Source organism: Passer montanus, unplaced genomic scaffold (assembly GCF_014805655.1).
Source record: "Passer montanus isolate IOZ18808 unplaced genomic scaffold, ASM1480565v1 scaffold3, whole genome shotgun sequence".
In the NCBI taxonomy this organism is placed as follows: Eukaryota; Metazoa; Chordata; class Aves; order Passeriformes; family Passeridae; genus Passer; species Passer montanus.
In genome coordinates this window covers 16,539,752-16,554,007 of record NW_024367707.1, presented here as the reverse complement: position 1 = coordinate 16,554,007, position 14,256 = coordinate 16,539,752, and the positions used below count along the sequence as shown (strand labels likewise).

At 40.3% G+C, this 14,256-nt stretch overlaps 1 protein-coding gene across 3 annotated transcripts in view; it reads right to left on the bottom strand.

Moving 5' to 3' along the window:
* Positions 1–14,218, bottom strand: part of TMCO3 (transmembrane and coiled-coil domains 3) — a 37,333-nt gene extending 23,115 nt beyond the window's left edge. For all 3 annotated transcript variants that reach the window (XR_005628052.1, XM_039714145.1, XM_039714146.1), the window contains exons 1-6: positions 14,081–14,218; positions 10,963–11,505; positions 6,269–6,448; positions 4,329–4,520; positions 3,305–3,433; positions 412–504 (exon numbers count right to left, since the gene is read on the bottom strand). Coding sequence is in view for 2 of the 3 variants with exons in the window: in XM_039714145.1 (XP_039570079.1) it covers positions 412–504; positions 3,305–3,433; positions 4,329–4,520; positions 6,269–6,448; positions 10,963–11,409 (1,041 nt within the window). In the remaining variant the exon portion in view is untranslated. The remainder of the gene's footprint in view (positions 1–411; positions 505–3,304; positions 3,434–4,328; positions 4,521–6,268; positions 6,449–10,962; positions 11,506–14,080) is intronic.
* Between the last annotated feature and the right edge of the window lie 38 nt (positions 14,219–14,256).

The window sequence follows — 14,256 nt, the reverse complement described above, 5'->3', positions numbered from 1 at the left end:
TTATTAGCCAATGGAGTATGTATTATCAATTCAGTTTGGAGTACTTAAACTTTCAGATTTTTTTATAACAGGAATGGCAAACATCCCTGACACTCCATAACAGCAACTGCACATTACTGCATGTTAAAATAAAGCAGAGGTGGACTGTCAAACTGTGAGAGATTTTTCTAGTAATCAAACTGTTTTACTGAAATAGGGAGTAAATGTAGGTTTTTTTGAGGCACTGAATAAATAATGCATTCTGTTCTTTCCAAAGTGCAGAAGCAAATGTCATATTTGTCTTTTCAAAAATGTATAAAGCTACACCAGTGTATTGTAGGGAGTATGTAAAAATCTAAAATATAACTGAAAACTGCAGTTTCAGTAATTAGCAATTAAATCCCTTAACACAGAGATATTATAAAAAAATACCTTTCTTAATCTTTCAGGAGAAAATTCCAGACCAACTAGAAAGAGAGTGAAGAATACACCAAACTCTCCTAATGTCTCCACCTGTACAATAGACTTAGGAAAACAAAAAGAAAAATATCAGTGCACAACAGTCTACTTATGATACAAAATTATGAGTACGCTACAAAACAAATTGATTCTCATTATGTTTCCACAGGTAGTTCACTTGCTGTTCCTATGACATCAGAAGTTCCCAGAGCACCTTTGGAGTGCAATTATTTTTCCCATCACCTGGCTGATACTAGGCAGTAATTTGGTGGGAGAGTGCTGGTCACCCAAAGTGCACATGTGCATTGATCTTGGTAAGTGTTGAGGAACTGATCCAGGCAGCTTGGCTGGCAAGCTGCAGATTGAGATGGAGACTGAACTCTCAGTGGGAGCCTGCAACAAGGGACAGTGAACTACCAACCTTTGGGATAACAAGGGCATGAAGGTGAAGAAGGCAGAGAGCCTTGTGAATGGTCAGACTGGAAAGTTTCCTTAGCAGTAAGCTTACTTGCTGGTTGAAAAAAAATAGGCTATGTTTTATGCATGTATTCTTAAATCTCCAAGGCTTGCTTCCACAAGCTACTTCTGGCTAGTTATTTTATTGGTCTATTGGTATCTTTCTGCTAGACTGTGGCTGCTGTGGTTCTCCTCCCTACAGGCTCCACACATCCATCTCAGACCAGCACAATTACCAGCCTTTGTGCTACAGAGAGAAGGATCCAACAGCAAGAAAAGTGGTGGCCTTCCTCATCACAACAGAAAAATGGGCATACTTCTGGCTGGCAACTGGTGTACCCTCAGGGCTCTCAGGCCAGTTCTGTTCAATAGATACATGTATGTATCAATGAGGAAATTATTCAAAATGCTGGATTCTAATCCCCCTGGGATGGGGTAATGCCAGGCACAAGTATGGATTAGGAGAGGAGTGGCTGAAGAGCAGCCCTGCACAGAGGGATCTGGGGGTGCTGGTGGACAGCAGGCTCAGTGTGAGACAGCAGAGGGCAAACCCCATCCTGGGGTGCATCAAACAGAGCATCACAGTCACTCAAAATTATCCTGCTGTATTCAGTGTTGGTGTGGCCTCAGGCCTCAGAGGCCTGACCTGGAGCACTGTGAGCAATTCTGGGCCCCAGTATGGAAGGAGGATGTGAAGGTACTTGAATGCATCCAGAAGAAGACAAAGCTGGTGGAAGGCTGGAAGGATTGTCCTGTGAGGAACAGCTAAGGACTCTGGGTTTGCCTAGCTTGGAGAAAAGCAGGATGAGGGGCAACCGCATCATTCTCTACAGCTTCCTGAGGAGAGGAAGTGGACAAGGAGGTGCTAAGCTCTTCTCACTGCTATGCACTGACAGGATGAGTGGAAATGGTTCAAAAGCTGCCCCAGGAGAGGTTCAGACTAGACATCAGGAGGCATTTCTTTTCTGAGAGGGTGGTGATACCTTGGAACATGCGTCCTAAAGAGCTGATTGATGCCCCAGGCTTGTCAGTGTTTGAGAGACATCTGGACAACACCCTTAAAAATATGCTTTAACTTTTGGTGAGCCCTGAATTGTTCAGGCAGTTGACTGGAATAGTCAATTCTATTCTAAAATCCTAGTATTTCTTTTCTATGTATTTATGGACCAGAGTAGAAGAAAACAATGTTTACAGAAGTGGGGATGGAAACCATCTTTTCTGCCAGATTAGAATCTGCCTGCCTTCTTAGTTCCTCAGACATTCAACTTTTTTAGGAAATGGAAAAGAGACCCAGTCAACAAGAGTATTATCCAGATGAATAACATTTAATCACAGCTCCACAACAAGAAGGCAAGTCACTTAAACTGCTCTTAAGAAACATCTTTCATATCTGTTCTGACCACATCATCTTCTTTAATGTAAGAGTCCTGAAATTTGTTGTTGGGTCTCTTTCTCATGCCAAGCTTACAATCTTGTTTCTCAGTCTTAAGTGATCAAACTTCCCAGACATTCTCAACCCAGAAATTACATACAAGACAGAGGCTGAGATTAAATAATCTCTTCCAATACAAGATCAACAAAATCCTACAATTTCTACTAATCCCTACTTTTGAGCTCAACAATCATTTTCAACAGAAGCCCATGGAGGAGCAGATGTTGCAAAGACAGCAAGTTCCAAGTGGTTTCATGGATATCAGTTTAATAGACACATGCAACTTAAGCAGACATTAGTGTGCAGCCCTAGCATGTGTTCTGTTTTGCCTGCTGGCTAAACAATCTCTTAATGCACACCAGAGCACTTAATCAAAACATGTCCAGCCAACCACAGCTCTCGGTTTCACAGGAGCCACTAACCAGGGTACACGTGATGGAGCTAAAAAGGTTCAAAAGACCTCAGGAATGTGGGCAGGGTACTGGGAAAGGAATAAGGGGACCAGGGTGGATGAAAGCACTACAGAGGTGCAAAATAACTCTCTAGAAACCAAGCTATGTTCCTTGGGGAACTATTTGTTTTAAATGCTTCCTCCATTGTCAGCACTGAAACTTTTTGCAAGTTTCTGTACATTTTATGTCATTTAAATAATTTGGCTCCCAATTGTGATGTTTTATGATTAAAATAAAAAAGAAAGAAAGAAAAAAAAACCTGACATAAAAATTCCACAATACACAACCTCCAGTTTTCACTTTCAATAACTGTCATAATTTTATAGGAGAAAAAAAGATTGAAACAAAATCATTCAAAGACATAAAATGTGAATCTCTCCTCTTGTAAAGGTTCATGTTTGGGGATATCTTTTTTTTTTTAAATACATTTGAGGCTTATATCCTTTTATCCTATCCATATCCTTTTAAAGCTACTTTTAAATATTTCAATGAATTAAATCAGTCAAGAACTAACCTGCACACTTACCTTGATACTATTTAGTCCTGAGGGTCCTAAGAGTACTCCACAGATGATATACCCAAACATGGTTGGCAATCCTATTGTTGTGCACAGCCAGCCACACGGCAAAGACAACATTCCTATTGTTACAATATCCTAAATACATAAGATTTATAAAGGCATTAATACAAAGGACACAAATTTAGGATAAAATTGAAGACTATTATCTTTCAAAAGATAAATAGCACTGTAAAATTAAATGTAGACTACACGTGAAACGAAAACAAAACTTCTGTAAATTAACTTCAATGTTTTAGTCCACTGTAAAATTAAATGTAGACTACTTCACGTGAAACGAAAACAAAACTTCTGTAAATTAACTTCAATGTTTTAGTAGGTGTAAGCACAGCAGTTTTTCAGATGAAGCAGATGAGGTACTGACCTTAAGTAACTGGGGGACTTTAAATCAATTTATAAATATTTTCAATATATCATAGAAAGTAGGCAATTTCCTGGGTGGAATGACACCTTTCATTAAAACAAGATGGTGAAACAGAACTGCTTTGGGTTTTACAATTAAAACAAAAATCCCAATCCAGTTACTCTATTTAAAGCACAAATACAATCAAAACTCTACCATGTCTATGTATTTTTCAGTATCCCTTTTTTCATCACAAGGGACAACCAGATAAATTCTGTCTACTGACAACATGCAAGTGGCTTATTAAGCACAGCAGTAACTTTAACACTTTGTAGTCTGAGAGAAGGGACAGTGCCTCAAAGGTGCAACAAGAGAGGCCAAATAAAAACACAGAGTGGCATCATGATCAGTCTTGTGAAGACAAACCTAAGAGCAGGGAAGACATGGCTGAATCACCATAGATGGAGGAGTCATGAATGCTGGGATAACTGCAGGCAGAGAAATGCTGAAACTATACTCACTCCAACCAAATAGTACTGATATGCAAACCTGTGGGACTAAATCCAGAAGTGAATGACAAGAATGACTCAATCCATTCTTGAATGACAAGAATGTCTCTGAAATTATTACCTTTATGAAATGATGGTCAGCACGAGGAATGGTTGAGTCTCTGGGTTTAGTAAGGATATACTGATTGTTCTGAGAATCAATAAGCATACTAAGTCCTAAGTCATCTTCTACTTCTCTTTTTGAAGCATTTCTTTTGGAGTTGGCTTCATCTTCTTCCACCCTTAAAACAGCTTCAAAGTTTACACCTCTTACCTTTAAAAAACGAAAACAAATAATCAAGCAAACAAAAAAAAAGGAGAGTCAATTAAGTATATCATAATAACAGAAGAACTATTAGCTGTGCTTGAAGTTTCTACAGAACTTTGTCACACCAACTAAAAATACTGCAGGTTTCTTCTCTAAAAATCTTTCAATCTCTTTATCAAAACTCGATGCCTTTAAAAGTAACATTTTCTTACCTTGAACAAAACCAATTGGAGATTACAAGGTGATATTCAGTTCACAAAAATCTGAACTAAAGACTGCTAAGAAAAGGTCACTATCCTGTAAATTTGAAGGTGATGTTATAAGAACTGTTTCTACCTAGTTATTTTCAGGATTTTATTTCTCAGAACAGCAATTCTTGAACTCAGGTTGTAGTGCAGATTTATTTTTTTTTTACCTGCTACACTTCACTATTTGGCTATATTTTAACAGAAGCTTATGTCTTTATGAGAATATTGATTACTGTATTAACGCTTCTCTAGTCTAAAATTCCACCGTTTTAGTTTAAAAAAATGCTCCTTGCAATGATGGAGAAGCACATAGAGCTCAAGGCTGCACTTCATGATTCCTTTCAGGGATGGAGCCGCAAGCAGAACAGCAGGGAAGAAGGGAGGAAGAGCGGAAGCAGGCGGCGCTGGCTCCAGGTGCCGCAGGGAGCGCCCGCTCGGCTCGGCCGGGGCCGCTCCCCCCGGGCGGGACAGGAGAGGGCGCTCCCAGCCCCGGCCCGGCCCGGCCCGGCCCGGCTCCCACGGGCACCACCGCTCGCATCTGCCGCACGCGAAATAAAAAACCGGCTTCCACTCTCTCGGTGCGAGCTCAACTACAAAAACAAAAACAAAAACAAAAACAAAACAAAACAAAAAAAAAACCACCAAAAAACAAACAAAACAAAAAACAAAAACCAACAAAAAACAAACAAACAAACAAAAAAAAACAAAACAAAACAAAAAAAAAACCACACACGGCTTGGCTTTCTGCTGCACAGAAACTGGTTTTGCCTCCTCAGCAGAACTCAAGAGCTATGCTCACCTTGGGAGTCAACCTGGAAATCAGTAAAAACCTCCCAAGAGGAGAAGCCAAATAAACTGTAACCCGTGTTTATGCAAACAGGGCCAATTTAGGGAGCCTATGTGAAGATGGAAAAATGGGACACTAGAATAAACTGACGTATTCCTGGCCCTAGAGACATATAGCCTTGCCTGAAGGATACTGTCCCATCATGCGGCATAAAAACAAGGAGCAGTGCAGGTAGGCCAAGGTACAAAACACAGAGGAAGTCAGACATGGAAGAATGTAACATCCCAAACACATTTCAGATTTTTCCTTCAAAAAATATATATTTTCTCAGACTGTGAAAACCAACTGCAAGGATTCTTGCTCTGCCATAACTTGCTCAAGAAAATTAAGAAGTGGAGACAATGCTGAATACGGTAACTCCATATCCTGCCAAGTCCAACCACCACAATCCCCACCACCACAGAGATGCCATATCTATCACGGGCTGTATCACTCACATGTACCACACTTGGGCCTGTCAAAGTGGCAGCTGCAGGGAGCACTTTCAAATCAAAACTACAGAAATCACTAGCAAAAAGGAGCAGTTACTCCTGTTTGCTCACTCTTCAACAAACACTAAAATCCTAACAACTATATAACACAAGAGATACACACAGGGCAAACATCAACTATAAATAAATACACTCCAATGAAATGACTGAGTCTAAAGCATCACTTACAGATTTGTTGTCATCAAAGGCATGCTCTTCTATTTCCTCTTCCAATCTATCAGCTGCCTTCCTGACATCTTCCAGAATTTCATCAAGCATCGACAGGCTTTTGTTTTGGTGCTGCATGTTCTTAAGGGCTTCAACCTGGTGTTTCTCTGCTGCTAAGAGTTCAACATATTCCATTTCTTCCTGTTGAATTTTACAACACACAGATAAAGTGTTGGCAGGCCTTTGAGCAGAAAAAACATTTGACATAAATGTGTGCTTCTTTTGACACAAAACATTTTATCAGTGGAATTGCAAAAGCAATATAGACGTCATGAAGATATTTAAAGATTGATTTTTCTTGTGCCAATTTTCATTGGGTAAGTGGGCAAGAAAACAAAACAACCAAACAAAATATTCACCAATAGCCTTTTCTATTACATTAAACAGCAGACCTGCCCCAAGGTTATGATCCAGAAAATATAAGAAAGGATTTACTTCGAGAAACTCTAGGAAACATTTCAGAGCAAAATACAAGTTTAGAACTTCATGCTTTTGAAGGGAAGCATAATACCTTGAAAGCATAGCCATACTATCTACAACAAACAAACAGATGTAAAGCACAATGAATCTTAATTTTATAAGCCCTTTTATAAACATAGGAAGAGGTCTGTTTATGGTTTTCAAAAATTACAATAACTGTGGAAACAGGATGAAAAGAAGAGCTGCGGTAGAGATGAGCAGCCAATCACTCTAGCCAAGCTTCCTGTTCATGTTTCCCAAAAAGTACTTTTCCTATCAGAATTAAAACACCCTTTTCATCCTATTTCAGTTTGGGCCTCTTATTAGCTTGCACTGACAACTTCTGAAATTACTTGGTTTCTGAAGTAAAAAGAGAAAATATGCTGATATGGTTTGATACGGTGTGAAAATATTTCAGTAATTTCCCTGATAAAGTTATGATGTTTCAGGTTCAAAAAGAGAACTGAAAGGCTTAATTTACTAACAACTGGGGCTAACACCTTTTACAGAGTTACCATGACAGTAACCAAACAGAATACTGTGTATTGACAGAGAACAACTTGAGGGTTTTGGGGAAAAAAGATTCTTTCCTTTACATGTCTCTATTCTTTTAAAGATTGTTGAAAGAACAGCTATAAGGAAACACACAGAAGGGCAGCACTCCTTCCTTTCAGTTAGGTTCAGGTTGCTGAGAATACCTGGATGAGACCCTTCTTCTGCTCTTTTAAAAAGCTAATATTGTTAAAAAGAAAAAAATAAAACCCCAGGCAAAATAATGCAAGCAATCTATAGGTCTGACTCAATTCCCAGAAAACACAAGTTGTTGTCCCCAGATGCCCCTGCCACGCCCAGTTAGAAATCAGAGAACACAGATCTCCCATAGGTTGTGTATTTTATCTGCCTACCCTCCATAGATATCTTCAATAACCTGAGCTTATTATATGGTCCTAAACACCTATGCTTAAATAACTGTAGTGTCTCCTCCTCCACACATTTGCAGGTGGACATTTTTCCCCTTGGAACCCGCAAGAACATGCTCATAATTCAGTCAATTCCTTGATGCCAAGAGAAGAATATGTTCAGTACAACCAGTGACTGCAGCCGAACCCTTTAAAATCCTGACAGTCGGATGAATGCCTCTGACTGTGAGGAAACCACAGCACTGGTGTCTGCTGGTGTTTAGAACTATCATAGTTACACCCTCATGGTGAAAGTTACCCAGAGCCCAAAATAACTGGAGCTGGGAAGAATGTAACTATTAATGCGTTTGGCCCAATGTCAACAATTAGTTCTTATGCAACACATAAGTAGGAGACACAGTCACTCTCATACAGCCTCAAGGAAAAACATTTCCTATCTGTTGCTCTCAGCTAGCAGACATAGCTCAAAAGATGTAAGAAACAGCCCCCATATGAGCTGCAGATTCTCTGCTAATTCAGCAACAACTTAGAACACAAAGTGAAATTGATAATGGTAAGATTTTTTCCCCTCAAAAATAGAAGAGGTTTTGGGTGCAAGGAGCCCATCCCAGTCCTTTCCACTGGCCAAGACAAACAGGCTGAACACAGCTATAGGCAAACTACATAAAAAATCATCTCTAATTTAAAAGAAGTTTCCCAAGATAGCAAGGTGGAAAAGCTTTGAAAAAATAAGAGTTTAGCTTCAAGTTCCTACAATTAACAAAGATTAAAGTTTTTGTAGTCTATTAAAGTGGCATCTGTTTCCACCAAGAGACAAATGTGACAGCAGTAGACTGGGACAACCACAGGCAATGGTGTCCACAGAAAGCATGAGTTAATTCAAACGGCCTGCTACATGCTAAGCAGAAGTGCATCACAGTACAAACACTGTTCTGCAACTCAGGCTGGGATTGGAGACACCTGATCACGAGGACAACAAGCCACCTCTTAAGAAAAGCAATACAGATAAGGATTGTGTACTTAATAGGAACGCCTGAAGACATATGAGCAAAATGAAGATTAAGACCTTGGGGCAATGCTGACTCAGAATGCAGAGTTGCTGTTGCACTCCAGTATGTATTCAGAGACAAAAGCACAAGCAGAAGATGTTGCATCTTTGCAATACTTTTAAGTAATTTTTTTTCCACCCATGTCTGATTAGAAGGTATCAGAGAAATTAGAAGCTAATTAAAAAGTAGGTAAGATTTTGTTACTTTTTTTTCTGAACTTCCAAACAGGATCCTGGAGCAAAAGAAGGCAGAAATCATCTTCAGTGCTTCTTTCTTACTTCCCCCTGCCATATACCATGAATGATCCCACTGTATCTTTTCACAGCAGCAGAACCAGCAAGAAATTCATCAGACATATACATATCCCAGCACTAATGACTTCCAAGAATTTCTACTCAACAGAAATAAAATAAAGGGAAGAGTCCAGCACCCCCTACAGTTACTTGTATTTTCCATTCACTCACTGTTTAAAAAAAAATAGATGCTCTAAGAGTACACCAACAAAATAATCGTTACAGTAAAATGAAACTGGGACAAAGCTGGACCTAATGTGTGTCTTATGAACTAAGAACAAGTCCAAAACAAATGTATCCCATGCAATTTTCATCTTTTTGGCATGCATTTTTAAAAATCTTTTGCTTCCCTTTATACAACAATTATAAGGTTAGGACCACAAATACTCTGCTTAAATAACCACATGCATGGCATAAGAAGGAAGGTGCAAAAGATTCCTCACTCAAGTAAATATTTTTGAAATACAAAAAAAGCCTGCACGATCCACTTCAGCAAAAGTAAACTTTTGACAGGACACACCTCTAAAACATATCATTGTACACAAAGGCCTTATTCTAGAAGAGGCACCATTCTCAAGTTCAAGGATAAATTACTTCACTATTTTACAGTAACATTACCAAGAATTAGGTAAATGGGAAAGAAGGTTCTGGAATGCCTCACTGCTGCTATTTTACAAGCTCTGAGAAAGTAAAAAGCTAGAAACCCAAGTAAAGCTCATGACAATTTCTACGACATTTCTATGCAGCAGGGGATGCCATAAAATATCACTATACAAGTCATATAAAGTAGTTCATCAGAATAGATCTAGATACAAATTATTCCCTATTCAAATTTGTTGTAATTCACTCTTCATTTCCACTGCACAGAATCACTCCAGTCTGCCAAGTTTACATCCTAATTTCTACTTCTACCAGCCTATCTTGGCACTATTCACTGGACACCTTTACTGCAAATAATTTCTTTCCAGCTTCTCCTGTCAAGGTCTGCACATTTCTTAGCACAAATGCTCTTCAGAGACTCTCACAACTCAAATGCTAAATGCCAATTACATTTTTATTCCTTCTCTTGCTCCCTTGTGCAAGGGCAACCCCTTATTTTGGAAGACAGAATACAAAGAAAATTCTTAATATATTCCTCCAGTGGCTGAGGAGTAGAGAAAGAAAAAGAGCAATTTAAATACCAAATACACTAAATTGCATTTTCTCTCAATTGGAGACTCAGTACATTGTCTGAGCACTACAAAGTGCAGAAGACAGTGGCAGATTGTGCTCAACCTAATGGGACATGGGAACTCAAACTTTCCATGAATATCTGTGTTCAACTGTTACTCATCCGTGTTTTTTCTTGACAAAGTTATTTCAGCTGACTTTTTCTTGGAAGCACTGCATTTCAAACCTACATTTCTTAGGCTGGGAGTGCAATACTGAGTTTAAAAATCTAGTCACCTACTGTTTTGCATGTCCATTTTACTCAGACTACACAAACACAGAAATGAAAGGCAGCAAGTCATTCTGTTTTAACTGCGGACTTTGATTGAGCAATTCTCATTTAAAATGGAAAAAACCCCTTAGTATTCCACCATTTGATGGCATTATTTCTACTCAGCTAATGCCACTGGCTTGTCTAGTGCAACTGTGCTATATGCACTGATTCACTTTTCTTATCCCTCTCCCTTTAACATTATATTTGCCATAGGTCTTATGATTATGCTTAGCTTTAAGATAAGAACTACTGACTACTAATACGTTTTATGCTCTACAACAGAATTACTTGTAAATTTACTAATGAAAACAAATACTTTAATAAACAGTAAACATAGCAAGTTTTATGTAGATATCCTTTTTTTATTAAAACAGACTGAAACTGTGCCATAATAAAGTTAAAATCACAGGTAGAATATGAATACTCTAGTAACAAACACGGGGAAACCAACCTTAATTGCAGCTTCTCTCAAGGCCTCCAGTCTCTGTCTACTGCTTTCTTTCATATTTACAACATCTTTGTAGTCACCCTGTAGAGCTCTCTGGAGGCCATGGATTGCCTGAAATACTGAGTTTTCACTTTCATTTAGCTCCTTTTGGAAAATTTCAAAGGTGTGCACCTGAAAAAGTTTCTCTTCATCAGACAGTCCTGCATCCTTCTCAACTGCTCTTATGGCATTTTTTAGTTTGTTGAGAACAACGTTCTTTTGGCGAAGAAGACCAGACAGTTTTCTGCAGCTCTCCAACACCCACTGCTTCCTCTGAGTGATAACAGCTCCTTTCCCACGGTGCAGCTTTATTGCATGCTTCACTACATCTTCACGCTCCGCGGGGTTTGCTAACGGGCCACAAGGCAGCGAAACCAACGTCCACAGGGAAATAAATCCAGTCGCCTTCATCCTCCACTTTATATTCCTCTTGGGAGAAACTGATAATCCACAGCTGCTCAAAGCTTTCTGCTACATGGTTTCTGCATCTCCAGCATGCACAGCAGGCTGCAAGATAGCACCAATCGTTATCAAACATGGTAATGTTGAGCCATTGGATCAAACAAATGTAGGAAATAAATCCAAGACCGCCTCCAGCACCACAAGCTTTAACAGAACACATACAGTCCTCTCTGCTCAACATTTATGAAAACCAAGAAACAGTCCAAGGTTACTGACAGATTTTTGTCTTCCCTATAACTATTTCCTAGATAACATCTTGTTTTATAAGCAGTGACTGGAAAGCTTAGTCACTTCACATGGTACTCATCTGCACTTCTCACAGGAAAGAAAAGCCTTTAAAAATATCAGGCCATGATGTCATAGGCTGCATTTCAACCCAGCACTAGAACTCACTATTCTTAGCTGTCAGTAAATCTCCTGTCTCTTCTAAAACCTATCCTAAAACATTGTATTATAATAATTTGTTATTTATAAAGTCTCAGAAGCATTAACAAATTCAACTACACACATTCAACAAAACATAAAAATGAAAACACCTAATTGAATCAGATTACATTATAAATCATAACTGTGGAAGAAACAACAGCAAAACTTCCTGGCCTTCTGAGTGCTACTAGTTTGGATCAAAGATGTCCTTCACCTGAAAGGCTGTGGGGCCCTGAGGTACTTTACTTCTAAACCTATTAGGGATTTTCAAGATTTTAAAGTAAATTACAAAAATACTAAATCAATTAATTCATAAGTTCATTTCCCAGCAACTACTTGAAAATCTGTAATTAAACTGCTGTATTTCAACACCAAGCAGGATGGAATTTAAAAACTAATTTCCTTCCCTCAGAACCTAGAAGGAACTACTGACATTATTGCACAAAACAACAGCTATATTTTCTTTTAAAAAATCCAAACAAACATAAAGACCTTCAAAAAAAACCCTCACACCACAAAGTGTTACACACTATATACAAAATTTTGCACTTGGCATTCTAAAAATTCACATCACACACAACATGTTAACAGATCATCAATACAGCAGGTATTTCCCTAAAAATTTAGTTAGTCTTCATCATTGGGGCTGCAGCCTTAATCAGGAACCAATACATGGACACAGTCATCTGGAAGCAGTCTGCCTGAGAGAGAACCTTGTTTTCCTACAAGGCAGTAGCAGTCACAGTCCCAGAGATCCAAGCCAGCCATCATCAATACATGGAATGAGCTCTGAGCAGCCCGGTCTAGCAGAAGATGTCCCTGCCCATGGCACAGGGGTTGGAACCATTGGTCTTTACGGTCCCTTCCAACCCAGGCCATTCTGGATTCCATGGGAAGGGAACATGGCAAGCACAGTCATGCTCTCCTTTCATTTGTTAAACACCCTCCCAATCTCTGTTTCAGAGAGAAATGAGAAAATCTGTCTGTGGGTTGGTTTATTTCTTTTTTCAGTGCATAAAATGCAACCCAAAGTATTTAGTTACTATTAGTTGACTGTGGCCTAGGGTTTAATAACACAAAGAACTACAACATTTAAAATTAAGAACTGAAAAGGCAATCAAAGTAGCAAAATCATATCACATCAGTATAATGTCAAAAAATAATAAAGTACACACATTTCAGAACTTTGATAAAGCTGTGGGTCTTACTACTTTTAAGGAATCAGGAAAATAACAATCCTCACCATCTGGCAAAGTTCTAGAGTGAAATTTAAGGAAATATTTCTTCATATGTACAAATGAATGCTCTTCCTGTGTAGTAGGCTTGGCAGAGATTTTTTAAAAATATATATTACAACCTATTTTTGCAAGAAAGAGGGAGAATAAAACACCCAGTGTATATGCAAGGCAAGTAAAAGACACCCAGTGTATATCCAAGGTGAGTAAAAGACTCCACTGCATGTCTTACATGGTACATCAAACCACATAACTAAATTTTGAGCAGAGATTTACACCAGCAAACTTCACTCCCTGTTGCACTGTGCAAACTTAGCACTGTGGCTCACACATGGGGGCAGTTTTGTTTCTGTGTTTTTTACTTGGCTAGCGAAAACTGTTTAGAGGAGCGACACCTGGGACAGTGCTCAAAAGCTCGTGAGAGAATAAAGATAAATTATGTGATGCTGAGCACAAAAAAAAAATCACCCAAAAAACCCCTAAACCAAGGCAAAAACCTAACACTCCTCTCCGTTCACCACCAACAAGTATCAAATCGGAGGGAGAGTCCTTATTTAAACAGCGTTTGCTTCCTGCTGGATTGCAGCTCATCTTCCCCCTTTTTCCTTCCTGAACACGACACTGCAGCACCAGGTTTCATCAAGCTGATAATACCGGACCCTGCCTCCGGACCGCTCTTGCGGGTCCTTCCAGGTCCGTGGGCTCGCCTCCCTCGCCCCCTTTCCCGTGCCAGCTCCTCGCCGGGAGCCGCAGGCCAGCGGGGCCGTGCCCGCACCTCAGCGCGGCGGCAGCTCCCGGCGCCGCTCCCTGCGGCGGGCGGGCGGCGGGGCACACGGGGAGAACAGAAGGGGTACCCGGAGCGCGGGGGCGGCCGGCCCGGCTGCCTCTCCCTCATGGCGGCGGAGGGACGGGGGGAAAGAGGCGGCCGCCCCGCCCGGCGCATCGGCAGCGACGCTCACCTGAGGGACGGAGGAAGGCCGGCAGCGGCGGGGCGGGAAGGGCGGGATCGCAGGGCGGCGAGCAGGGGTGTTAGTGGGCGGCGGCCGCTGGCGGAGGGCACCGAGGAGCCCCGTCCTTGCGGCCGCCCCTCGCCCCGCGCCGGTGCTCGAGCGCCGGGGCGGCGCCTCGGAGCGCA